Source organism: Oncorhynchus keta, chromosome 5 (genome assembly GCF_023373465.1).
Source record: "Oncorhynchus keta strain PuntledgeMale-10-30-2019 chromosome 5, Oket_V2, whole genome shotgun sequence".
NCBI classification, from domain to species: domain Eukaryota; kingdom Metazoa; phylum Chordata; class Actinopteri; order Salmoniformes; family Salmonidae; genus Oncorhynchus; species Oncorhynchus keta.
In genome coordinates, this window is record NC_068425.1 from 4304505 (window position 1) to 4331980 (window position 27476).

Genomic DNA, 27476 nt, shown 5'->3' on the forward strand with positions numbered 1-27476 from the left:
AACACATACACGGGCAAACAGACACAGACAAACACACACACAGAGTCCGGCTAACCTTAAAGAAGAAGCCGACCCCTCCCTTCATCTCGGGTTCGGTCACGTCACTCATGGAGTCGTCCATGACACTCAGGTCATCCTCGTCCCCGCACAAGGCCGATAGAGAAATCTCGATCAGGCTGCTGCGCTTGCCATTAAACACCCCCGCAGCGGGAACGTCACTCTCAAACGAGCACTCGGAGGGCGCCCCCGAGCTCCCACCACCCCTTGCTCCTTTCTCCCCGAGGCCTGAGATGTAGCGGTATCCAGGTCCATGCTGAAGATGCTCTGGTCCTCGTTGGAGCCGGCGTCCGACATGTTGTCATCCAGGGCCAGCGACAGGGCCCGGGGGGTGGGGGTTGGGGCGGGGGAGGGGATTGGGGTTGAGGCAGGGCTGGGGGCAGAGCTGATGTTGAAGGTGGAGGAGTTCTGGTCCCGGCACTGCCAGGGGGAGGCGCGGCGCAGGTGGGGGATAGTGTCCACATTCTGTGGGGGGGTGAGGACGCGCGACAGGCCCGGCACTTTGAGGTCCTGGGGGCGGGCGTGGTGGTAGTGGGTGGCCTGGTGCTTGGGGCTCTTGGGAGGCACCGACTGAGCCCGGCGCTGGACCTGGGGTGACTTGGATGTTCTGGCGGGACTGGCTGCGTTGCGGCGGGACGAGGAGGGGGAAGATGAGGCGGAGGCGAGGTCGCGGGGGGTGGACGCGCGGGACATGCGAGTCGGGGGAGGGGCCGAGGATTTGAGACTGGGCGGGATCACCCAGGACTTGTTGCCGGCGGGAGTGGCAGGCTTCTTCCTGATGAGTTGGTTCTGTTGTTCGGAGAGGCGCTGCATGTCGCTCTGCAGGGAGCTTAGCGCCGCGTTCAGCTTTGAGACAGCATTGTTGTAGTCCCCCAAGGGCGCTGGCTGACGCGCTACCACTCCGACCTGCTCTCCTCCTGGCCCTGCCGCCCCTGCACCCTTCTCCCTTCTGGGTAAGGAGGCCTGCTTGTTGTCCAGGTGTGATGAAGGTTTTATATTCCCCTCCTGCTCCAGTGAGAGGCGCCGTTTCTCCTGCTGCTGCACCTCCTGCTGCTCCTCGTCCTCCATGCGAGCCAGCCTTTCCTCTAGCGTCAGCCCCCTGAGGTCCTCCTCTGTGGAGGAGGTGCTAACCTGGCCCCCCTCCTCTTCCTCTTCTCTCTCCCCCACTCCCTGCTCTTTCTTCAGCTGCAGGAAGGCGCTCTTGCCCAGTCTCTGGCGGTGCTTGGCGAAGATGGCCTCAATCCGTTTCTTCTGGGCCTCGATGGCCTTCCTCTTCTCGTCCAGCCGGGCTCCCAGCTCGGACATCTCGGTGGTTAATCCAGGACTCTTACTGGGGCTCTCCTCTGTCGACTTCTGGGGCTGGACCACCCAGCTGGTCATCGGAGCTGTCGCTGCCGGGGCGACCGGATCGCTGCTGCTGGCGCCGCCGCTATTAGGTGATACACCCACTGTCGACGGTTTCTTCTTGCGCTCAGCGAAGCTGGTCATCCTCACGCCACTGTCCGGCGCGTCCGTTCCCCCTCCACAGCTTCTGGTGTGGACAGCAGGCGTGGCAGGGGTGGACTGGGCATTGGGGAGGAGCAGGAGGTCCTCAGAGGCGTCAGAGTCCACGCTCCCGTCCCTCAGCACCGAGTCGTCGTCCCGCGAGCCCTCCGAGGTGTGTCGGGTACGGGAGAAGGGGGTGGAGGAGGCCTGCTCCCTGGGTGCCTGCGTCTTGCCCCCCATGGGGAGGTGGGGGTGGTACATCATCCCAGATCGGGACGGGGCAGAGTAGCTGAGGGGTATGGGGTTAGGCGGGTGGGAGGAGTGAGCGGCGCGGCCGTTGCGTCTGGTGCTGGCCGGGTCGTCGGGAGAGTGCAGGAAGAATCCGTCGGCCGCCCCGTCAGGGTGGAGCCGGGGCTCCATCTTGTCCTCGTTGTGTATGATCTGCAGGGCCTCCTCGATGGTGGGCAGCTCCCCATCCCCATCCCCCTCTCCCTCTCCTTCTCCCAGGCCATTCTCCTTCAGCAGCATGGGCACCACGGAGGAGCTCTGGGTGGCCCAGGAACCTCTGTGGGGGGCGGGGGGCTTGCTGAGCAGGTGACTAAGGTCCTCTGGGGGGGTGTAGGGCACGCGGGTTATGGTCTGGCCGGGGGCCACGTTATCAGAGCTGACCGAGCGGGTGATGGCTCCGCCCATCACGACGTCCACGTCGCTGTCCAGGCCAAAGGGAATGCTAAAGGACACGGCCGAGGACAGGGGACGACTGGACGGAGAGAGACGGGAAGAGAGAGAGCGTTTACTTCCCGAAATGACTTAATTGAAATAGAATTGACCAACACTTTGTACTGAGATACAACTGAAATATGGAGCTAACAGAGAGAGAGAGAGAGACAAAGAGATGGGGGTCCTACCTGAAAGGCTTCTTGGTCCATGTTCTCCCAGCTCTCTCTACATGAGACATGGAAGCAGACTGAGTCAGAGACACTGCACACATTCACACACAGTCACCAACACAGACACACAGGCACTAGTCAGGGCATGCAAAGATAAACACCAAAAATAAATACAGAAAAAGACAGAAAACCTTCACATGGACCCACTGATAAACAAATGCAGACAACACAGTTATAAAAGACTCCCCAGAGTGTGAACCTAAGTACCTGTTCTCCCTCAAACACCTTGAGGAGCGTTTGATTGAGCATGCCTGCCTGCGGTCACAGATGAACGGGGTTTGCACTTTCGGGACTATTCCATTGCTTCCATTGGGCCAGGCAAGCTCGTTTCATTGCATTACACGTAATTGTGTTGTTTGAGTGTAAATAAAACAAACACTATTTGAACCCGGGTGTTCTGCAGAGGGCAGACGTGTGACAGACCTAAATGATGGGATGGGCGTTGCCCCGCACTCACCTGGCGCAGGCCCTGGCGACACTGGTGAGGAGATGGGCAGGAATGGCTTCTTGAAGATGGAAGGAGAGCCGCTGAAATACGGACAAAAACTTGTTTCAAGATCAAGTGTCAGGATGAAGCTTCAAGTTGATTTGCCATAGGTAATAAATACATCGGAAATCTACTCACTCACCCGAGCGCTCACGATAAACGTTCACTCTAAAGATATCATTCCTGAGACAGATTACTACTGACACAGAAATATAAAGTCATGTTTGTGGTTATGACAGTGCGTGAGCTGCTGTACCTGTTATTGCTCAAACTGGTTGGCTTGAGCGGTGCAGAAGCATCTGGAACAAAACAAAACAGTCTCATTAGTCAAAATGTCGACGCTGCCATTCAGGCCGACGCAGGAATCACACACACAAGACTCGGGCTTGAATGTACCAAGCATCTCAAAAGTAGAAGGGCTGATTTAGGATCAGTTTAGCCTTTTAGAATCACAATTATTTTGGACAGGGAGGACCTGATCCTAGAACAGCACTCCTACTCAGAGTAGCTTTATGCAAATAGGCCCTGGGGGTGTATTCAGTGAGGCGAAACGCTCCGAATAATGCAGATAGAAGTGTAACAACTAGAGCTGACATAATTCCCTATTCTACTTGACAGACCACCACATCTGTTCGATAGGACACATTTCTATGTGCACGTTTTGGAACATTGCATCCTCCTGAACAGGGCCCAGCCCAACACTTACCAGTGGTGTTCAGTGGCTGAACAAACTCCGGCCTCCGTACCTCGAACCAACCCAGCAGCTCCGCTAGGAAACTCATCATGTTGATCTGAACATACCAGAGAAACAGTTCAAAGGAGCCCTGTAATGCCGTTTCGATCTCTGTAACAATTCATTCCTGGATATGAATGAAGTTACATGCTTTAATAGTTTTACTACATGTATGGCATCCAGCGGCAGTTGGCCAAACACTGTATAAGACAGTCTTTTTATATTTTTTAATTTAACTAGGCAAGTCAGTTAAGAACAAATTCTTATTCACAATGACGGCCAACCGGAGAACAGAGGGTTAACTGCCTTGTTCATTGGCAGAATGACATATTTTGACCTTGTCGGCTCGGGTATTCGATCTGCAACCTTTCGGTTACTGGCCCAACGTTCTAACCACTAGGCTACCTGCTGCCACTGGGCTACCTGCTGCCACTGGGCTACCTGCCTCTCCAGTCTAGGCAGAGACATACATTTAGCCACACATTTCTAAATGCATGGCTCTGGGGGCAAGACAATGTGTAGATCGGAGCTCTCCAAACCTGTTTCTGGAGTGCTACCACCCTGTAGGTTTGTACTCCAACCCTAGTCTAGCGCGCCTAATAATAAGCTCAAATAAATCTGGTTAGTTACAACTGGGGTTGGAGCAAAATCCTACAGGGCCTTACTGGCGTGGGGGGGTACCTGGAGCTCCTGTGGGGAGTAGAGCAGGTCCTCCAACACTAGGGGGCAGCAGCTCTTCAGACAGCTGTCACAGAACTCTCGGATCAGCTGCAGGTTGTACAGGCTGTCTTCCACCGCCATGGACTCCTTCATACACACATCTGAAGGACAAAACGAGGATCACTTTATTGTCCAACTATAAGCAGAGGACCGACGGGAATTCGACTTTATCCCAACCCCGCTGAAAAAGTCACACGTACAGTTTGGAGAGGCTAGAGCACAGGGAAGCCATATTACAACTCTCATTAAACACAGGAACGGTACAACAAGCAGGTAGTCAGGCCATGGAGTCTAAACATTAACACAGGACAGGTAGTACAGTATGTGGTAGTACAGTATGTGTAATGATACACTGCACACAGTAGGTTACTGTAATGATACACTGCATATAGTAGGTTACTGTAACGATACACTGCACATAGTAGGTTACTGTAACGATACACTGAACATAGTAGGTTACTGTAACGATACACTGCACACAGTAGGTTACTGTAATGATACACTGCACACAGTAGGTTACTGTAATGATACACTGAACAGTAATAGGTTATAGATACATACATAGTAGGTTACTGTAATGATACACTGCACATAGTAGGTTACTGTAATGATACACTGCACATAGTAATACAGTAGGTTACTGTAATGATACAGTAGGTTACTGATACACTGCACAGTAATACAGTAGGTTACTGGTTACTGTAATGATACACTGCACACTAGTAATAGTAGGTTACTGTAATGATACACTGCACATAGTAATACAGTAGGTTACTGTAATGATACACTGCACACAGTAATTTACTGTAATGATACACTGCACATAGTAATACTGCTGTAATGATACACTGCACTTAGTAATACAGTAGGTTACTGTAATGATACACTGCACACAGTAGGTTACTGTAATGATACACTGCACACAGTAGGTTACTGTAATGATACACTGCACACAGTAGGTTACTGTAATGATACACTGCACACAGTAGGTTACTGTAATGATACACTGCACACAGTAGGTTACTGTAATGATACACTGCACACAGTTGGTTACTGTAATGATACACTGCACATAGTTGGTTACTGTAATGATACACTGCACATAGTAATACAGTAGGTTACTGTAATGATACACTGCACACAGTAATACAGTAGGTTACTGTATTAAAGGTAGTGTGGTTTAAACCTAGATGGAACCTGTAACATAGTAAGCTAGGCTTTTTAGTCAAACCCTCAGGCATGTACTATATTGCATTGTATTGGACAACTATACGCAAGTCCTGTGTTTTACTTTGGTATTTGCATATCAAATACTGTCATGCTAATTTGTATCATATGGTTTTATGTACGTACCCTCTAGCTGCAACAGGCCGGGGCAGTAGTAGTGTACTACAGCAGCGATGGCACAACCGTTGGAGAGGTCTTTGACTTCAGTCACCACCGGAAATGTAGGCTTCTGCTTAGACAGCATCTTGTCCTTTCTGTAGCGGATCTTAGATGGGGTGAGAGAGAGAGAGAGAGAGAGACGTCATTGAGTGAGTACGGGAGAGTTGGGGAGATGTCCAGGTTTTACTGGTCATTGCGAGTTCAAGGTCAATGTTCTTAAAAAAAAAAAAACACACAGGTGGAAATACAACACAAATGGTACATACACACGTGCACACAAACATCCATCAGGCTCACGGATAACGTGACCAACAACATGCTCCTAGAGGAGAGAGAGAATAAAGGGGTGGAAGTGGAGAGAGAACAGATAACATGCCATGGAAGTGGAGAAGAGAAAGGTGCAGCCAACCAGGCAGCAGAAGCCATGGGGAGAGAGAGAATGGCTTGCGTCCCCAATTGGCACCCTACTCCCTGTATAGTGCACTACTATTGACTATGTAGTGCAGTAGTCTTGACTAGGGCTCTGTTCAAAAGGGAATAGGGTGGCATTTTGGACGTAACCATAGAAAGAGTCCAGAGACAGCGAGGGCTTTGTCAGTGGAAAGTAGGCCAGGAGAGAGAGTCTCGTCGGAGGAAGATATTTAACCCAACCTGACGCAGGTAAACTATTCAGGTTGAGGCTTCTCAGGTTATAGACAACGACTGAACACAGCCAGCACAGTGTCAACACTGTCAGCAGACCTGGGGTCTGTTCAGGAGAGTGTAATGTTACACAACCGTCCCAATCAGATAGAAAATGTATATATAGTGTGAAACAGCTATGACTATCGGCCATGTTAGAATGGTTGTATTGGCACAGTTCATAATGTTTCACCGCACATTAAAAGGCCTACACCACGAGCTCATTACTTCTTACTCTATGGGCCCTGGCTAAAAGTAATCCAACAAAATAGGGAATAGAGTGTCATTTGGGACTCAAAAAAAACGTCACATGGTCCGTTTTAAGACGGAGCCGACCAGACGGACTGGTTTCTAGCAGGAACGTTTTTTTCTCTCACATTTCCAGAGCCCTGAGTGGATTACATGTGATTTATGTCCAATAACAACAATACCCTGCCCATCCCTACCCCTCCCTGTGACATCAGCCCAAGGAAATGTACAGCGGATAGGCCTAGTGCAGAGCAGTGAAGCAGTATGCCTGCATTCTTATATTGTACCAACAGGGGGAGAGGCAGGGAGAGAAAAACAGAACAGACCTCTCATTCTAAAATCTAATAAGAGCGAGGATAGAGAATATGAATACGGAGAGAAAGATAAGGAATGATGCAAGAGGAGAAGAAAGAGGAGGAACTTACAGGGACAAATTTCCAGTACCAGCGAGTGGGACACTGTCAGAGAGGAGGAAAGAGGACAGAGAAAGAGGAAAACAGGGAAGGAGAAGACAGGTGGAGAGGAGAAAAGAGGAAAACAGGGAAGGAGAAGACAGGTGGAGAGGAGGAAAGAGAAAGAGGAAAACAGGGAAGGAGAAGACAGGTGGAGAGGAGGAAAGAGGACAGAAAGAGGAAAACAGGGAAGGAGAAGACAGGTGGAGAGGAGGAAAGAGGACAGAGAAAGAGGAAAACAGGGAAGGAGAAGACAGGTGGAGAGGAGGAAAGAGGACAGAGAAAGAGGAAAACAGGGAAGGAGAAGACAGGTGGAGAGGAGGAAAGAGGACAGAGAAAAACAGGGAAGGAGAAGACAGGTGGAGAGGAGAGGATACTATATGTATTAAGGCTACTTTAATAGGACAGTTAAGAGGAAAAAGACCGTTTTGAAGAGTGTATATATATATATATATATATATGTACAGTGCCTTGCGAAAGTATTCGGCCCCCTTGAACTTTGCAACCTTTTGCCACATTTCAGGCTTCAAACAAAGATATAAAACTGTATTTTTTTTGTGAAGAATCAACAACAAGTGGGACACAATCATGAAGTGGAACGACATTTATTGGATATTTCAGACTTTTTTAACAAATCAAAAACTGAAAAATTGGGCGTGCATAATTATTCAGCCCCCTTAAGTTAATACTTTGTAGCGCCACCTTTTGCTGCGATTACAGCTGTAAGTCGCTTGGGGTATGTCTATCAGTTTTGCACACCGAGAGACTGAAATCTTTTCGCATTCCTCCTTGCAAAACAGCTCGAGCTCAGTGAGGTTGGATGAGAGCATTTGTGAACAGCAGTTTTCAGTTCTTTCCACAGATTCTCGATTGGATTCAGGTCTAGACTTTGACTTGGCCATTCTAACACCTGGATATGTTTATTTTTGAACCATTCCATTGTAGATTTTGCTTTATGTTTCGGATCATTGTCTTGTTGGAAGACAAATCTCCATCCCAGTCTCAGGTATTTTGCAGAATCCATCAGGTTTTCATCCAGAATGGTCCTGTATTTGGCTCCATCCATCTTCCCATCAATTTTAACCATCTTCCCTGTCCCTGCTGAAGAAAAGCAGGCCCAAACCATGATGCTGCCACCACCATGTTAGACAGTGGGGATGCTGTGTTCAGGGTGATGAGCTGTGTTACTTTTACGCCAAACATAACGTTTTGCATTGTTGCCAAAAAGTTACATTTTGGTTTCATCTGACCAGAGCACCTTCTTCCACATGGTTGGTGTGTCTCCCAGGTGGCTTGTGGCAAACTTTAAACAACACTTTTTATGGATATCTTTAAGAAATGGCTTTCTTCTTGCCACTCTTCCATAAAGGCCAGATTTGTGCAATATACGACTGATTGTTGTCCTATGGACAGAGTCTCCCACCTCAGCTGTAGATCTCTGCAGTTCATCCAGAGTGATCATGGGCCTCTTGGCTGCATCTCTGATCAGTCTTCTCCTTGTATGAGCTGAAAGTTTAGAGGGACGGCCAGGTCTTGGTAGCTTTGCAGTGGTCTGATACTCCTTCCATTTCAATATTATCGCTTGCACAGTGCTCCTTGGGATGTTTAAAGCTTGGGAGATCTTTTTGTATCCAAATCCGGCTTTAAACTTCTTCACAACAGTATCTCGGACCTGCCTGGTGTTCCTTGTTCTTCATGATGCTCTCTGAGCTTTTAACGGACCTCTGAGACTATCACAGCGCAGGTGCATTTATACGGAGACTTGATTACACACAGGTGGATTGTATTTATCATCATTTGTCATTTAGGTCAACATTGGATCATTCAGAGATCCTCACTGAACTTCTGGAGAGAGTTTGCTGCACTGAAAGTAAAGGGGCTGAATAATTTTGCACGCCCAATTTTTCAGTTTTTGATTTGTTAAAAAAGTTTGAAATATCCAATAAATGTCATTCCACTTCATGATTGTGTCCCACTTGTTGTTGATTCTTCACCAAAAAATACAGTTTTATATCTTTATGTTTGAAGCCTGAAATGTGGCAAAAGGTCGCAAAGATCAAGGGGGCCGAATACTTTCGCAAGGCACTGTATATATATATATATAGAGCCTAACAATTATACAACCAGTAAGCATTATGTTGAGATACTGGTAACTGCTAAATAAAATGAAACACTTGTGTAAATGAGGGACACGAAAGCAGGCGCTTCCACACAGGTGTGGTTCCTGAGTTAATTAAGCCACTAAAACATCCCATCATGCTTAGGGTCATGTAGAAAAATGCCCAGTTGCCCATTATTTTGGCTACAAGACATCTCAGTGACTTTGAAAGAGAAGTCTCAAAAGGAGACTAGGGGGTTTAAAGGGTTGTGTGTGTGTGTGTCAGTCACCAGATCTCAACCCAGTTGAACACTTATGGGAGATTCTGGAGCGGTGCCTGAGACAGCGTTTTCCACCACCATCAACAACAAAAAACAAATGATGGAATTTCTCGTGGAAGAAGTCTCACATCCCTCCAAACCTCTAGGATCTATGCCAAGGCGCATTGAAGCCGTTTCAGCGGCTCGTGGTTTCCTTTATTTTGGTAGTTACCTGCACAAGCACCAGATTACTAGGGAGATTGCATGTAAAGTGTGTGCGTAGGAGACTAGAAACTGTCACGATAAAGTAGAAATATCTTACATGCACACGCTGTCTAAAACATGCTTGTTCACAGGAAATGTTTACGTCAGAGTGTTTTAACAGCATGTAATCCATGAGATTAATGTATACGTGTTACACAATGTGTTTCATAATGTGAGTGCTGTTGACATAAATACTGCATGCTTCCTCAATGGCACCATACATAGTGGACTACTTTTGACCAGGGCCCATAGGGCTCTATACAGATGCACTATATAAGGAATAGGATGCCATTTTGGACACAGTTCCTGTGTAGTACAGGTGTAGTGTAATACTTACAGAAGGCTGGACAGGCTGTGGCTCTGTGCTGTCCTGAGACGGGTCACCCTGTGCACCCTCTGTTTGCTCTCTCAGCCTCTGATTCAACTGGGGATGGGATGGTGGAAAGCCGCACGTTATAAGTCTGTATATTTTGTACGGCGATATAAATTGGGTTATGAAATCATGACTCGGCAACACAGAGAGCGCGAGAGAGAGCTCCCTGTCCTTGTCCTCACCCCATTCACCCAGTGGAGCAGGGTGTTCTCCCAGCTGGCTCCTCCCACTCCACCCAGAAGCTCTTCCCCTGTCGCCGCACCGGACATCCTCACTGCGCTCACCGTCTCCATGGCGCCCACCGACATCAGGGCATCCATCACCGCCAGGTGGGCACTCTGCACCAAATCACAGCAAAGAGAACAGGGAACTGTCAGCATTGGAACAGTCAGGGGAGGTAGCTGCGTGATTGGCTGTCCGCCCACCAAACCCAGACGACATTTAATACAGCATCCATCAATTATGGCTAATGCAATAATGGTGGGTAGCAGCACTAACATTTAGGCTGTGTCCCAAACGGCACCCTATCCCCTGTATCGTGCGCTACGTCTGACCAGAGCCCATAGGGTTGTATCAAAGGCCCTGTTCAATGTAGTGCACTATTTAGGGAAGTGGGTGCCGTTTGGGCCACAGCCTCAGACTGCTCTGAAAGAGCATGGTCCATGTTAATGTGGCAGAGCGAGATGAGATCACACCAGGCTGCAGTATGTATGGCAGGTTCTCAGGTCAGTACCACAACCAGCCACTAGGGGACTCCAAGAACCACAGCTCTGAATCAGCAGAAAGCAAGAGGAGAGAAAGAGAGAAAAAGAGAGTGAGAGCTTGTCTGAGTGAACTTTGGAACATCTGTGCTATCACGATAACAGCCCTTTTTTACTCTGTGTACTCCCTCTCTGCCCCTCCACAGTATACTTTCTCTTTCCTCCTAGTCATTCCCCCTTCTCCCTTCTAATCGTTGTGTGCGCGCGTTTTCTCCCTCCTCTCTGCTAGGAGATATGGCAGCATGACTCATGGACGACAGGTTACAGGATAACGTTGTGTACAGGGCCTCTAGGGCTGCGCAGGATACAGTTTGGTTCTGTACAGCGTTGTTCTGTAATCAACCCACTAGGGATGGCTCAGTGAGAGAGATGCACAAACCCCAGGAATCCTGTGGCGCAGTGTGCGTGTGCACACACACACACACTAGAATGTGAGTAAAACTACACACACAAAACCCCTTCTTTCACAACAACACAACCATAAAACATACAGTATCAATTTACACAACATAAAAAAGGGCACAACAATCGCTTCCCCCGTCACATCCCAAACCGAAACTGCTGTATTTCCAGCCAACCCCCAATGCAGGGTCCATTGCTTCTGTTCCTCTCCTCTCCTTGCCCAAAATGATGACAGTGCCTTTCTCCAAGCTAGTTAGAGCCCCAGTACCTTTTCTCATAGCCAAACCTATTAGTGCCTTTAGTTCTCATGGCCAAACCCATTACATTGAGCTCTCATGGCCCAAGCCCATTAAAACACACCAAAAACATGATTAGCTCCCATAAGAGGGTTAGCTCGTTATCGGTCTACTGCTGCTTCCCATGGGGTTAGGTCAGGGATGGGCAACTGATGGGGTTGGGGCCCCAACAAGAAATCGTAACTCATCATGAGGGGTCTGCGTAGACAAGAACAGCCTTTGACCCAGTTAGTACAGTCAAAGATGTGTATTACTAAACCCAGATAGACGACAGACTGTCGTTGCCAATGGGAACAAATGAGTCATAGTTGCCAGAACAAGCAAGGAGGTGGGCAGAGACAAAGCACGAGCTAGCGAGATCCTATTGGCGCATTCTAGCATGTATCTGCTGCATGTTTCCGTTAGGGAACGCCTCCTCTGTGAAGTGCGCGTGAGCAATAACTCAATTCGCTTTTGCACTCCTGACTTTTTTTTGTTTGTTTTTTTTGCAAAGGGTAAAGTCCACAAAAAAAAAAAAACCTTTGTCCACTCTGGACATAAGATTCGTTTTGGGAACAGAAAACTGTATTGAAATCAAACATTTCAGCGATCAGAAAATGTGCAGAATGTCACCCAAAATCCATCTCGTTTAATTTTCTCTCACTGTCGGCCAGTGGGCTTCCTCTCACTCCTATTTTTGGCAGTGAGTGGAGACGCCAAGGGGAAGCTTCACATGTATACATCCAGTGAAAGATCTCTCTCATTGTTCCCATCTGTGGTAAAGTCTAGAACTGTTCATAGAAACACAATGCTCTGACCTAACCAAACCAGGGCCAGTGAAGGAGAGTGCAAGTTAGAGAGTCTGGAGGGTTGGATTTAGATAAGTGCTCTTAGGGTTATCAGTAGGTCTGTAGGACAGATATAGACAGACAGAAAGACAGACGTAGAAAGAAACAGATAGCTCAGTGTGCAGACAGCCAGGCAGACAAGCAGTGTTAGTCAAGCCTGGAAAGCACAGCATTTAGTCAAATCAAATACAATTTTATTTGGCACATGTTGCCGAATACAACCTTACAGTGAAATGCTTACTTACAAGCTCTTAACTGACAATGAAGTTAAGAAAAATACCGAAAAAAAAAATTAAAAAGTAACAATTGAAGAGAAGCAGTAAAATAACAATAGCGAGGCTATATACAGGGGGTACCGGCACAGAGTCAATGTGCCGGGGCACCGGTTAGTCGAGATAATATGTAAATGTAGGTAGAGTTATTAAAGTAACTATGCATAAAAAATAAACAGTGTAGCAGCAGTGTAAAATAGGGGGGTGAGACAATTCAAATGGTCTGTTTATAAGCCTTTTGGACCTAGACTTGGCGCTCTAATACAACTTGCCATGCGGTAGCATAGAGAAGTCTATGACTAGGGTGGCTGGAGTCTGATCATTTTTAGGGCCTTCCTGACACCGCCTGGTATAGAGGCCCTGGCTGGCAGGAAGCTTGGCCCCAGTGATGTACTGGGCCGTACGCACTACCCTCTGTAGGGCCTGTAGGGCCGATGACACTGTTGTGTCATCGGCAAACTTAATGATGGTGTTGTAGTCGTGCCTGGCCCGTGCAGTCATACAGACTCAGTCAAGGACAGGTTGAAAATGTCAGTGAAGACACTTGCCAGTTGGTCAGCGCATGCTTGGAGTACAAGTCCTGGTAATCCGTCTAGGTCCTGCGGCCTAGTGAATGTTGACCTGTTTAACCTCTTCGATATAGGGGGCGCTATTTTAATTTTTGGATGAAAATGTTCCCGTTTTAAACAATATATTTTGTCACGAAAAGATGCGACTATGCATATAATTGACAGCTTTGGAAAGAAAACTCTGACGTTTCCAAAACTGCAAAGATATTGTCTGTGAGTGCCACAGAACTGATGTTACAGGCGAAACCCAGATAAAAATCCAACCAGGAAGTGCCGCATTTTTTGAAACCGCCTCATGCCAATGACTCCTTATATGGCTGTGAATGAGATGTCTACAGCATTGTGACGTCTTTTTAGGCATTTCCATTGGAGAATGTCTGTAAGGGACCATATATAGCGAGTGGTCACATGGTGTCTCCCGGAGAAAATCTTGCGTAAAATACTGAGGTAGACATTTTTCCAATCGTTTCTTATGAGAAACCAACTGCCTCGACGGATATATTATCGAATACATATGTTAAAAACACCTTGAGGATGGATCCTAAACAACGTTTGCCGTGTTTCTGTCGATATTATGGAGCAAATTTTGAAAAAAGGTTGCCGTTATAGTTTAAGTATTTTTCGGTCGATTTCTCAGCCAAGCAGGATGAACAAATGGGAGCTTTTTCGCCTACAAAAATATTATTTTTGGAAAAAAGGAACATTTGCTATCTAACTGGGAGTCTCCTGAGTGAAAGCATCTGAAGTTCTTCAAAGGTAAATTATTTAATTTGGTTGCTTTTCTTATTTTCGTGAAAATGTTGCCTGCTGCCAGCAGAGCCTTGTGCCATGATAAACTTACACAAATGCTTGTCTAGCGTTGGCTGTAACGCATATTTTGAAAATCTGAGATGACAGTGTTGTTAAAAGGCTAAGCTTGTGTTTGAATATATTTATTTTGCGATTTTCATGAATAGGAAAAGTTGCGTTATGGTAATGCGCTTGCGGCTCCCGCTCACGGATACGGGATTGCTAGTCGCAAGAAGTTAAAGCTCTTACTCACATCGGCTATGGAGAGTGTGATCGCACAGTCGTCCCGAAAAGCTGATGCTCTCATGCATGTTTTCGTGTTACTTGCCTCAGATCGAGCATAGAAGTCATTTAGCTCGTCTGGTAGGCTCGTGTCACTGGGTAGCTCGCGGCTGTGCTTCCCTTTGTAGTCTGTAATAGTTTGCAGGCCCTGCCACATCCGACGAGCCCGGGCCGGTCTAGTACGATTCGATCTTAGTCCTGTATTGACGCTTTGCCTGTTTGATGGTTCGTCGGAGGGCATAGCGGGATTTCTTATAGGCTTCCGGGTTAGAGCCCCGCTCCTTGAAAGCGGCAGCTCTACCCTTTAGCTTAGTGCGGATGTTGCCTGTAATCCATGGCTTCTGGTTGGGGTATGTACGTACAGTCACAGTGGGGACGACATCGTCGATGCACTTATTTATGAAGCCAGTGACTGATGTGGTGTATTCCTCAATGCCATCTGGATATGTGTATGTAAACTTCGACTTCAACTGTGCAGGAGTGTTTTGCTAACACAGACTGGAATATGTCATGCACAAAGTTTATGTCCTAACCGACTTGCCAAAACTATTGTTTATTAACAAGAAATTTGTGGAATGGTTGAAAAACAAATGTTAATGACTCCAACCTAAGTGGATGTAAACTTCTGACTTCAACTGTATGTGAGGTGAAAATGATGAATCAGGCACCCTATCGATAGCAACAGCTCATGGTCCTCCTGGAATTCGTTAAAAAAAAAATATATATTTAACCTATATTTAACTAGGCAAGTCAATGAAGAACAAATTCTTATTTACAATGACGGCCTAGGAACAGTGGGTTAAGTGCCTTGTTCAGGGGCAGAACGACAGATTTTTACCTGGGCAGCACGGGGATTCGATCAAGCAACCTTTCTGTTACTGGCCCAACGCTCTAACCACTAGGCTACCTGCCACCCTATCAGAAGTTATTTTGACTCAATGGAGGAACTAAGTCAGAAATGCTGATGAATGTTTTGCTCGAGCTGTGTATGCAACTGGTTCACCTCTGATACTCACAGGCTGTGTGGATTGGAAGACATTTCTGAATGTTCTTTGCCCAGCATACACCCCTCCAACCAGACATGCTTTTACCTATTCATTTGTTGGATGCAGAGTTCAACAGAGTTCAAGTGGAGGTCAAGCAAATCATAGAGAAAGCAGACTGTATTGCAATCATCTCTGATGGGTGGTCGATTGTTTGTGGGCAAGGAATAATGAACTACATCATCTCCACCCCTCAACCAGTATTCTACAAGAGCACAGACACAGACACACCGGTCTCTTCATTGCAGATGAGCTGAAGGCAGTCATCAATGATCTTGTACCACATAAGGTATTTGCACTGGTGACCGACAATGCTGCGAAAATTAAGGCTGATTGGTCTAAAGTGGAGGAGTCCTACCCTCACATCCCACCCATTGCCGGTGCTGCTCAATCTGCTCCTCAAGGACTTCATGGCACTGAAAACAATGGATGCACTCTACAAGAGAGTCAAGGCAATGGTTAGGTATGTGAAGGGTCATCAAGTTATAGCAGCAATCTACCTCACCAAGCAAAGTGAGAAGAATAAGAGCACCACATTGAAGCTGCCCAGCAACACCCGTTGGGGTGGTGTTGTCATGTGACAGTCTCCTGGAGGGGAAGGAGTCTCTCCAAATGGCCATAGCAGTAGCCATTGCACGGATTGAGGGGGACAATGCCATCTTGTCTGGTGTTCAGACTCTGCTTGCAGATGTAAGAGAAGAAATCCATTCTGCCCTGCCCATTTGTTTAGTTTTGTTACCTTTATTTATACAGGTTTTTCTCATTGAGATACCATCTCTTTTCTGGTCCAATAGCAGCAGGGGGAACAACGTTTCAGACAAAACAACTTTCATTCACTAACACAACATTAAACAAAACTATAAACACACATACAATACAACAAAAACATTTCACATTAAAAACACTAAAGTCTTGACTAAAAACACCTGTCCTAAAGACAATTACACTCTTCTATGATATATACATCGATCAAGTGTTTAAACTCCACCAACGAAACTAGATCATCAAATTTTTACATGTGCAGGAGAGAATTCCAGAACCACGGAGCTAAGTAACTAAAACTATTTCTACCATGACCTGTTCTAATTTTAGATACTGTTAGAAGCAAATGAGAATGGGACCGTAATTGATATTTATCTACCGACCTGACTAAAAAAAAAGAACAGAGATAAAATGGCATTTTATAAATCAGTGTATACCAGTGTTGAAGCGTAAGCAAGGTCAATGGCGACCAGCCAACAGCGCTGTAGAGATCAATGTTTTTGATTTGTAATGAACCCGAGGGCTCCATGATACACTGGATCAAGTGCTCTCAGGGTATTGGCTGAGGCCTACATATATAGAACATCACTAAAATCTAAAACCAACCAGTAATGTACATCGTACCAGCTCCTTCCTGGCCTCAAAAGAAAAACAAGCCAAGATGCCGGTAATAAAAACCTATTTTCAGCTCGAGTTTCCTTATCAAGTTCTCTACATGAACAGTGAAGCTCAGCTTATCATCAACCCACACACCCAAATATTTGTACACTTTAACTTGCTCTATAGTATGTCCAGCCAATGTAGCAATGATATGATTAGTAACATACCTGGCATTTGAAAATAGCATGCATTTTGTTTTACCCGAAATTAGAACCAGTTTTAAAAATCATACAGATTCTGTTATATGATATTAAATGCTCTTTGGGCATTTTCAAAATCTAAAGATAAACTACTACCACTTGAATAAAGAGCATCATCTGCATAAAAATGAACATCCCCTGTTTCAATAAGATCTCCATAAGATCTCCAATGTTGCTGATATACAAAATGAACAACAGTGGGCCCAAAATAGAACTCTGCGGAACACCTGAGCACACCTCTACGGATTTACAACCATCCGCCATTACACATTGGTTTCTAAATTACCTATCAAATCGTACACAATCTAGAGCATGACCAGTAATTCCACAACATTTTAACCTTTGCACTAACACAGCATGGTCCACAGTGTCAAAAGCCTGTGACAAATCAATAAAGACAGACACACAATGTAATTTCTTATCAAGAGCACAGTGGATGTCATTTAAAACCTTCAATGTTGCTGAAACAGTGCTGATTGCATTCCATTTAAGATGTTGTTTTCTAGGAAGTGGGCCTTTAGCTGCCTGCTAACTAAAGGACTTCAGTACCTTTGACAGTACAGACAATTTTGATATGGGTCGATAGTTGTCAAGTAGCGAAGGATCTCCACCTTTCAGGAGAGGCAGTACAAAAGCAGATTTTCAGAACTTGGGGATTTCCTTTATATCAAGCATGAGGTTAAAAATACATGTTAAGGGGGAGCAATGATGTCTGCAGCTAGGTGTAGGAAGCAGAGGTCTAGTTCATCAGGGCCAGGGGATTTTTTCCCCCCAGCAATTTCTTTCAGGGCTTTACACACTTCTGAAACAGAGAAGGATGAAAAGGAGAACCTGGTAAAGGAGTGCACAGGGGTGTCAGGTAAATTCATAGGGGGCTCAATTAGTCCTTTGACCTTTTCAAATAAACTGCCTGCATCAAAACAAAAATGCTGCTTCAAGGCTTTCTGAATGGAGGTTCTCTCAGTTACAATCTGTGTGTCTACCAACAATTGTTTGGGAAGCGGTGGATCTTTTTTGTACTCCAAACCTTTCACTACTTGCCAAAATTTGGATGGATTATTTAAATTATGTGAAGTAGATTTCAGGTAGTGGTCTGCTTTCAATTTACGGATCATAGCCACACCCATATTTCGAAGACGTTTAAAAGCCATCCAATCATCTGCCAAACCAGTCCCTCTTGCTTTAGCCCACATAGCATTTCGTTCCCTTATGAGTTCCTTAGTAAACCAAGGGTTCTCGCTGCCCTCAATCCTGATATTGTTTTAAAAAGGGGCCTATTACATACATCCTGGAATGTGTTGTGGAAGTAAGAAAAGGCTAGTTCAACATCAGGGATTCATTCCATTCTATTCCATTCAATGCTAGATACATCATGTAAAAAACCCTTGAACATCAAACCGCTTCCGGTTTCTTTTCGTAAACCACGTGGAGATTTCTTAGGAATTTTACCATCTCTCACACAGGCAATAGCACAGTGATCACTTATGTCATTTGCAAAAATACCAGAAGCATTAAAACGATGAGGAGTTGCTCCAAGCAGAGTTCTAAAATACATAAAAAAGCGTAAAGACTTCTGCCTGAAGCCCATACACGCCGCAGCATCCTGTCTGGTGCAGAGGTCAACAAGGCCTATGATGTCTCGCCACCTTGGCCTGGATGAGGGCAAGGTTCTTGGCAGTCTGGCGAAGTAGACTTCTAAGCAAGGGCTTTGGGATGAAGATGCAATATGGCAGTCGTGCCAACATATCTCATCAGCCACCTGGTGGAAGGGACTTTGTGGATCTGAGGCTCTTTCCCCTTTTGCCTCAATCATCCGCCAAATCCCACCACCATCAGCCGCAACTGGTCCTTGTTTGGGAACACACACACCAAAGCACGCAACAGGCTGACCAATACAACGGCTGAGAAACTGGTGGCCACCCGGGAAAACGTAAGGCTTGAGCCTGACAACGAGCCGTCCTCAACAAGGTTGGAAAGTGACAGTGAAGATGAGGCCTCAGAGTCTGATGATCAAGAGGTAGACATTGAGGTCGTCCAGGGAGAAGACATGGAAGTCTGAGAGGAAAACAACCAAAGCTTTAGTTTCTGGACTATTATTTTACAGATGTATGTTGAAAATGTTTTTGGGGAGATGCGATGGATCATTCAATATTCCCTTTTGTTGTTCAGTGAAATCCTCCCATGTGAAGAGTCAACTCATTTAATTACAGTTCAATTCATAACTAAATGTATGTTTTTATTTCTATCGGAAGGATTTAATCACTTGCAATTATGTCTACTTGTGATAAGGTAAAAGGTTTATGTTTCTGTCTCCATATGATATGTAAATATATCCAATGCAATAAACATCTACATTTAATTGGTATTAATATTAATTTGCATATATTCCTGTTAATTCCCATTTATTCTCATTAATTCCCATTTATTCTCATTAATTCCCATTTATTCTCATTAATTCCCATTTATTCTCATTAATTCCCATTTATTCTCATTAATTCCCACGGAAAGTTTCCACCTCTAAATATTCCCCAAAATGTGCAACCCTAGTGGCACCCACGCACGAACACACACCAGGTTCTGAGAAGTGGGCCTACAGGTACATGTACCCTCCATTGCTTCCCACCGGAGACGAGAACAGCCTTTGACTCAGTAAAACGTAGAACTGTTTATGAAACACACAGCACTCTGACCTTCCAATCAAATCAAGGCCATGCACTGAAGGACAATGAGTCTGGAGGGTTGTGTGTCTGGAGGGTTGTTTTAAATAAGTGCTCTTCGTGTTTTCAGTAGGTCTCAAGGACAAAGACAGAAAAACAAAACAGACAGCTAGCAGGGCAAACAGATAGCAGGGCAAACAGATAGCAGGGCAAACAGATAGCAGGGCAAACAAATAGCAGGGCAAACAGATAGCAGGGCAAACAGATAGCAGGGCAAACAGATAGCAGGGCAAACAGATAGCAGGGCAAACAGATAGCAGGGCAAACAGATAGCAGGGCAAACAGATAGCAGGGCAAGCAGACAGTTCAGTGTGCAGCCAGGCAGGCCAGGCAGGCAGGCAGGCAATGTTCGTCTAGCCTGGTAAACACAGCGTTCAGTCTGGTTTTAACCAGGCTAGGTTTCCTTTAGACTAGCCGTTCAACTGAATGACACCAGGGGCTCCTGTCCTGAAGGCCTGTATTCATGAATTTTTTAAGAGCAGGAGTGCTGATCTAGGATCAGTTTAGTCTTTTTTACCTGTTATATGCTCATTCTAAGGATCCACATCACTACAGAGACAGAGACCGGGGCTGAGGACAGAGAGCAGCTGAGGACAGAGATGGGGGATGAGACAGGCTAAGGGGAAAAATGGAGATGGGCTAAGGACAGAGACGGGGTCACATACAGGGGCTGAGGGGAAAAATGGAGATGGGCTGAGGACAGAGACCGGGTCACATACAGGGGCTGAGGGGAGAGATGGAGATGGGCTGAGGACAGAGACGGGGTCACATACAGGGGCTGAGGGGAGAGATGGAGATGGGCTGAGGACAGAGACGGGGTCACATACAGGGGCTGAGGGGAGAGAGGGAGATGGGCTGAGGACAGAGTCGGGGTCACATACAGGGGCTGAGGGGAAAAATGGAGATGGGCTGAGGACAGAGACGGGGTCACATACAGGGGCTGAGGGGAGAGATGGAGATGGGCTGAGGACAGTGATGGGGGCACAGACAGGGGCTGAGGGGAGAGATGGGCTGAGGACAGTGACGGGGGCACAGACAGGGGCTGAGGGGAGAAATGGAGATGGGCTGAGGACAGAGACGGGGTCACATACAGGGGCTGAGGGGAAAAATGGAGATGGGCTGAGGACAGAGACGGGGTCACATACAGGGGCTGAGGGGAGAGATGGAGATGGGCTGAGGACAGAGACGGGGTCACATACAGGGGCTGAGGGGAGAGATGGAGATGGGCTGAGGACAGTGATGGGGGCACAGACAGGGGCTGAGGGGAGAGATGGGCTGAGGACAGTGATGGGGGCACAGACAGGGGCTGAGGGGAAAAATGGAGATGGGCTGAGGACAGTGATGGGGGCACAGACAGGGGCTGAGGGGAAAATGGAGATGGGCTGTGGACAGTGATGGGGGCACAGACAGGGGCTGAGGGGAAAAATGGAGATGGGCTGAGGACAGAGTCGGGGTCACATACAGGGGCTGAGGGGAGAGATGGAGATGGGCTGAGGACAGAGACAGGGGAGAGATGGGCTGAGGACAGAGACGGGGGCTGAGGGGAGAGATGGGCTGAGGACAGAGACGGGGGACGGGGCTGAGGGGAGAGATGGGCTGAGGACAGAGACGGGGAGAGGGGCTGAGGGGAGAGATGGGCTGAGGACAGAGAGTGTCACATACAGGGGCTGAGGGGAGAGATGGAGATGGGCTGAGGACAGAGACGGGGACAGAGGGGCTGAGGGGAGAGATGGGCTGAGGACAGAGACGGGGTCACAGACAGGGGCTGAGGGGAGAGATGGGCTGAGGACAGAGACGGGGTCACAGACAGGGGCTGAGGGGAAAAATGGAGATGGGCTGAGGACAGAGTCGGGGTCACAGACAGGGGCTGAGGGGAGAGATGGAGATGGGCTGAGGACAGAGACGGGGGCACAGACAGGGGCTGAGGGGAGAGATGGGCTGAGGACAGAGACGGGGTCACAGACAGGGGGCTGAGGGGAGAGATGGGCTGAGGACAGAGACGGGGTCACAGACGGGGGCTGAGGGGAGAGATGGGCTGAGGACAGAGACGGGGTCACAGACGGGGGCTGAGGGGAGAGATGGGCTGAGGACAGAGACGGGGTCACAGACAGGGACTGAGGGGAGAGATGGGCTGAGGACAGAGACGGGGTCACAGACAGGGGCTCAGGGGAGAGATGGGCGGAAGGAAGAGAAAGGGGCTGAGGACTGATGTGTAGCTACGACAGGGGAGAGTAATTTGGGCAACACTAGCTGGGGATATAATAGATACAGAGGACACAGAAAATATAGAAATGTACCCATTGCTATAATGGTACTGCGGTCGTTTACTCTACTATGCTTGTTCTACACTAACAGTTGCTTATTGTCTGCCCCTTGTACATGAATCTACCACTCAGAGCAATAATGATTCCATCTTTGTCTCCCCCTCTATCAATGTTGTTTCACATAATGCACAACAAAATAGTCCCCAGATGGTACCCGATTCCCTAAAAGGTAGCCACAGCTTGCTAAGAAAAGAAACTAGCAGACAGTAGTTTGCAGACAGTAAGATAAACAAACTAATGTTGTTGTAGAACGCTAGACTGCAGTGTAAACGGCAAGAAGGTGACTCAAGAGCAACTGCCCTCTCCTGGCATGACAGGGGGCAGGGTTTGGTGTAGGGGAAGTGACATACAGCACGGGGAGAGGGAGAAAGACATCTCAAGTATCAAACAGAGTAAACTATAAAAACAAGCAGGTTTTTGTAAAAAAAAAAAGAAAGATCAATACCGTTATATAGTAAAAGACGGCCCAGCTCTATTTTGACCAGAGCCCTATGGCTTACCAGCAGCAAGCCTCCTCCCTTCTCTCTATTGGCTAACCAGAGCCCCCTCCCAAGGTTATAATCATTAACCCTGTCTGAGTCCCAAATGGCACACTATTCCCTACCTAGTGCACTACTTTTGACCAGAGACCAATGGGACCTGGTCAAAAGTAGAGCAATGGAGAGGACAGACAGCTCATAACAACAGATTCCCTTTCTTCCACCTCAATCCCTCTTTAGTCTGAGCCTAATCTGCACTAACCAGCCCCTTCTACTATACTTGTTGTTTTACTTTTTCTGAACTCAAATTCTCCCCGACTGGTAGTTATCATAGCATGCACACACACTACTGCTGCTGCTCCAAGGCTGCGGCCTGAATCTCTCCGCCCGCCCGCCCGCCCGCCTCTCCGTGCTGGGTGTAAAGTACTGACATCGGCACAGTGCTGTGTGTGTGTGTGTGTGTGTGTGAGAGAATGACAGTGCGAGAGAGAAAGAGGGAGAGAGAGAGAGACTAGAGACTACATGGCAGTGCCAGCCCAGCCACCGTTGCCCTGCTGTCACATACCATTCTACCTAGGGGAGGGATGGAGGGCGCTGGGCACTGGGAGAGACGACTGGGCTCTCCCCTCCTCACTCTAGGGCTGTGTTGTGCTCAACGGAGGCAAGGTCACACTACTAGCTTATCTGTGAGCCAAGACTTGTCTGTTCAATGTATACGTATTGTCTGCAGTGTAGTGCAAGGGGAGAGACGGAGATGGAGGCTGGGGCAAGACAGAGACGGGGGCTGGGGCAAGACAGAGACGGAGACGGGGGCAAGACAGAGACGGGGGCTGGGGCAAGACAGAGACGGAGGCTGGGGCAAGACAGAGACGGAGGCTGGGGCAAGACAGAGACGGAGGCTGGGGCAAGACAGAGACGGAGGCTGGGGCAAGACAGAGACGGAGGCTGGGGCAAGACAGAGACTGGGGCAAGACAGAGACGGAGGCTGGGGCAAGACAGAGACGGAGGCTGGGGCAAGACAGACGGAGGCTGGGGCAAGACAGAGACGGAGGCTGGGGCAAGACAGAGACGGAGGCTGGGGCAAGACAGAGACGGAGGCTGGGGCAAGACAGAGACTGAGGCTGGGGCAAGACAGAGACGGAGGCTGGGGCAAGACAGAGACGGAGGCTGGGGCAAGACAGAGACGGGGGCTGGGGCAAGACAGAGACGGGGGGCTGGGGCAAGACAGAGACGGGGGGCTGGGGCAAGACAGAGACGGGGGCTGGGGCAAGACAGAGACGGGGGCTGGGGCAAGACAGAGACGGGGCTGGGGCAAGACAGAGACGGGGGCTGGGGAAAGACAGAGACGGGGGCTGGGGAAAGACAGAGACGGGGGCTGGGGAAAGACAGAGACGGGGGCTGGGGAAAGACAGAGAGGGGGGCTGGGGAAAGACAGAGACGGGGGCTGGGGAAAGACAGAGACGGGGCTGGGGAAAGACAGAGACGGGGGGCTGGGGAAACGGGGGCTGGGGACAGAGACGGGGGGCTGGGGGAAAGACAGAGACGGGGGCTGGGGAAAGACAGAGACGGGGGGCTGGGAAAGCAGAGACGGGGGCTGGGGGCAGAGACGGGGGGCTTGGGGCTGGGGGCAGAGACGGGGCAGAGACTGGGGCTGGGGGCAAAGACGGGGGGCTGGGGGCAGAGACGGGGGGCTGGGGGCAAAGACGGGGGCTGGGGGCAAAGACGGGGGGCTGGGGCAAAGGGGGGGACTGGGGGCAAAGACTGGGGACTGGGGGCAAAGACGGGGGACTGGGGGCAAAGACGGGGGCTGGGGGCAAAGACGGGGACTGGGGGCAAAGACGGGGACTGGGGGCAAAGACGGGGGACTGGGGGCAAAGACGGGGACTGGGGGCAAAGACGGGGACTGGGGGCAAAGACGGGGGACTGGGGGCAAAGACGGGGACTGGGGGCAAAGACGGGGACTGGGGGCAAAGACGGGGACTGGGGGCAAAGACGGGGACTGGGGGCAAAGACGGGGGACTGGGGGCAAAGACGGGGGACTGGGGGCAAAGACGGGGACTGGGGGCAAAGACGGGGACTGGGGGCAAAGACGGGGGACTGGGGGCAAAGACGGGGACTGGGGGCAAAGGCGGGGACTGGGGGCAAAGGCGGGGACTGGGGGCAAAGGCGGGGACTGGGGGCAAAGACGGGGACTGGGGGCAAAGACGGGGACTGGGGGCAAAGACGGGGGGACTGGGGGCAAAGACGGGGGACTGGGGGCAAAGACGGGGGACTGGGGGCAAAGGCGGGGACTGGGGGCAAAGGCGGGGGACTGGGGGCAAAGGCGGGGGACTGGGGGCAAAGGCGGGGACTGGGGGCAAAGACGGGGACTGGGGGCAAAGACGGGGACTGGGGGCAAAGACGGGGGACTGGGGGCAAAGACGGGGGACTGGGGGCAAAGACGGGGGACTGGGGGCAAAGACGGGGACTGGGGGCAGCGACAGGGGCTGAGGTGAAATACGGGGTTGGGGGACAACCTGGCTAGCACAGTCAGTGCAGGGCCAGGGCGAGGGAGGAAAGACAAGGGCTGAGAGCACTCAGGGTAGCATGGATATAAAGCTTTCATGATGTCTGCATGGTCTGGGTTGAGCTGGGCTGTCTGAGGAGGGGAGAGGGGTGGCGATGCCATTTCCAACCAGCCCAGTAGCTCTCTCTAACGGGGAGAGAGAGATTCAGTCACCCTTAGTCAGAACACCACTCCCTGACACCGATTACCCACAACAGAGTGACTGGAATGGATGTGGAGCTGAGCCATTTGTCATCATGTCACTGCAATGGCTGCCTTTTCAAGTGTTCAATTTAGAAGACAAAAAGTAGAGGGAAATACAGTAAAGCATCCAAACAGAGACTCAGACACAGAGGGAGCCATTACCTTCATGTTAAAATGAGAGGAACTACAGTCTGAGAGTGTGGAATTTTGGACAAAGAGAGAAAGACTGACAGTAGAGAGGAATATGAGAGAGTGACAGAACTAGTGAGAGTGTGAGGAGGGGAGGAGGAAACTGAAGCCGGTTTCACATGGACGATAGCAAAGGCACATTTGAGAGGTTCTCGAGAGGTATCAATTCGAGAGACAATACTTATGTCTTGAGTAGAGGTCGACCGACTATGATTTTCAACGCCGATACCGATAATTGGAGGACCAAAAAAAAGCCGATACCGATTAAATCGGCTGATTATTTATATATTTGTAACAATGACAATTACGACAACACTGAATTAACACTTATTTTAATATAATACATCAATAAAATCAATTTAGTCTCAAATAAATAATGAAACATGTTCAATTTGGTTTAAATAATGCAAAAACAGTGTTGGAGAAGAAAGTGAAAGTGCAATATGTGCCATATAAAAAAGCTAACGTTTAAGTTCCTTGCTCAGAACACGAGAACATATGAAAGCTGGTGGTTCCTTTTAACATGAGTCTTCAATATTCCCACGTTTGTAGTTTTAGGTTGTAGTGATTATAGGACTTTCTCTCTCTCTACACCATTTGTATTTCATATACCATTTACTATTGGATGTTCTTATAGGCACTATAATATTGCCAGCCTAATCTCAGGAGTTGATAGGCTTGAAGTCATATACAACGCATTGCTTGAAGCCTAGCGAAGAGCTGCTGGCAAATGCAGGAAAGTGCTGTTTGAATGAATGCTTACGAGCCTGCTGCTGCCTTCCACCGCTCAGTCAGACTGCTCTATCAAATCATAAACTTAGTTATAATAACACACAGAAATACGAGCCTTAGGTCATTAATATGGTCAAATCCGTAAACTATCATTTCGAAAACAAAACGTTTATTCTTTCAGTGAAATACGGAACCAACGGGTGGCATCCCTAAGTCTAAATATTGCTGTTACATTGCACAACCTTCAATGTTTTGTCATAGTTATGTACAATTGTGGCAAATTAATTACGGTCTTTGTTAGGAAGAAATGGTCTTCACACAGTTTGCAACGAGCCAGGTGGCCCAAACTGCTGCATACCCCCTGACTCTGCTTGCACTGAATGCAAGAGAAGTGACAATTTCCCTAGTTAAAATAAATTAATGTTACCAGGCAATATTAGCTAAAGTATAAAAATATATACTTGTGTATTGATTTTAATAAAGGCATTGATGTTTAGGTACACATTGGTGCAGTGCTTTTTTCGTGAATGCGCGTTAAATCATCACGCGTTTGGCGAAGTAGGCTGTGATTGATAAATTAACAGGCACCGCATCGATTATATGCAATGCAGGACAAGCTAGATAAACTAGTAATATCATCAACCATGTGTAGTTAACTAGTGATTATGATTGGTTGATTGTTTTTTATAAGATAAGTTTAATGCTAGCTAGCAGCTTACCTTGGCTCCTTGCTGCACTCGCATAACAAGTAGTCAGCCTGCCACGCAGTCTCCTCGTGCAGTGTGATGTAATAGGCCATAATCGGTGTCCAAAAATGCAGACTACCGATTGTTATGAAAACTTCAAATCGGCTCTAATTATAATCGGCCATCCTCTAGTCTCGAGCGCTACCTCCGAAGGTCGCGCCCGACAGCCCCCCTCCTCCTCCTCCTCCTCCTCTGAGCAGGGCAGTGTAAACAGAATGGTCTCGTTGAGCTCAACACTCTTACAGTATAAATGGTAATAGCAGAACAATGTTTTTGAAACAGCTGAAATGTAGACATTTTCCTTGAGTGTTTACCTTAAATTGCCCGTTACATTCTGAAATTGGTCGCAGTAGCTGCCACCTCTGCTGAGCCACGCAAAACAATGGAAGTCTATGTCTACAAAATACTATGTCTACAAAATGTTGAGATATGTTGTTTTACTTACATAAGTCAACATGTTTTAGATAGATAATGAAATAAAA

General features: G+C 48.1%; 1 protein-coding gene across 1 annotated transcript in view; it reads right to left on the reverse strand.

Moving 5' to 3' along the window:
* The window catches only part of camsap3 (calmodulin regulated spectrin-associated protein family, member 3), a 57635-nt gene that overhangs the window by 7906 nt on the left and 22253 nt on the right, over positions 1 to 27476 (reverse strand). The window contains 11 exon segments of the mRNA XM_035770761.2: positions 56 to 250; positions 253 to 2302; positions 2451 to 2487; positions 2950 to 3020; positions 3236 to 3278; positions 3686 to 3770; positions 4394 to 4533; positions 5786 to 5924; positions 7174 to 7206; positions 10160 to 10246; positions 10378 to 10533. Of these exon segments, the coding sequence (XP_035626654.2) occupies positions 56 to 250; positions 253 to 2302; positions 2451 to 2487; positions 2950 to 3020; positions 3236 to 3278; positions 3686 to 3770; positions 4394 to 4533; positions 5786 to 5924; positions 7174 to 7206; positions 10160 to 10246; positions 10378 to 10533 (3036 nt within the window).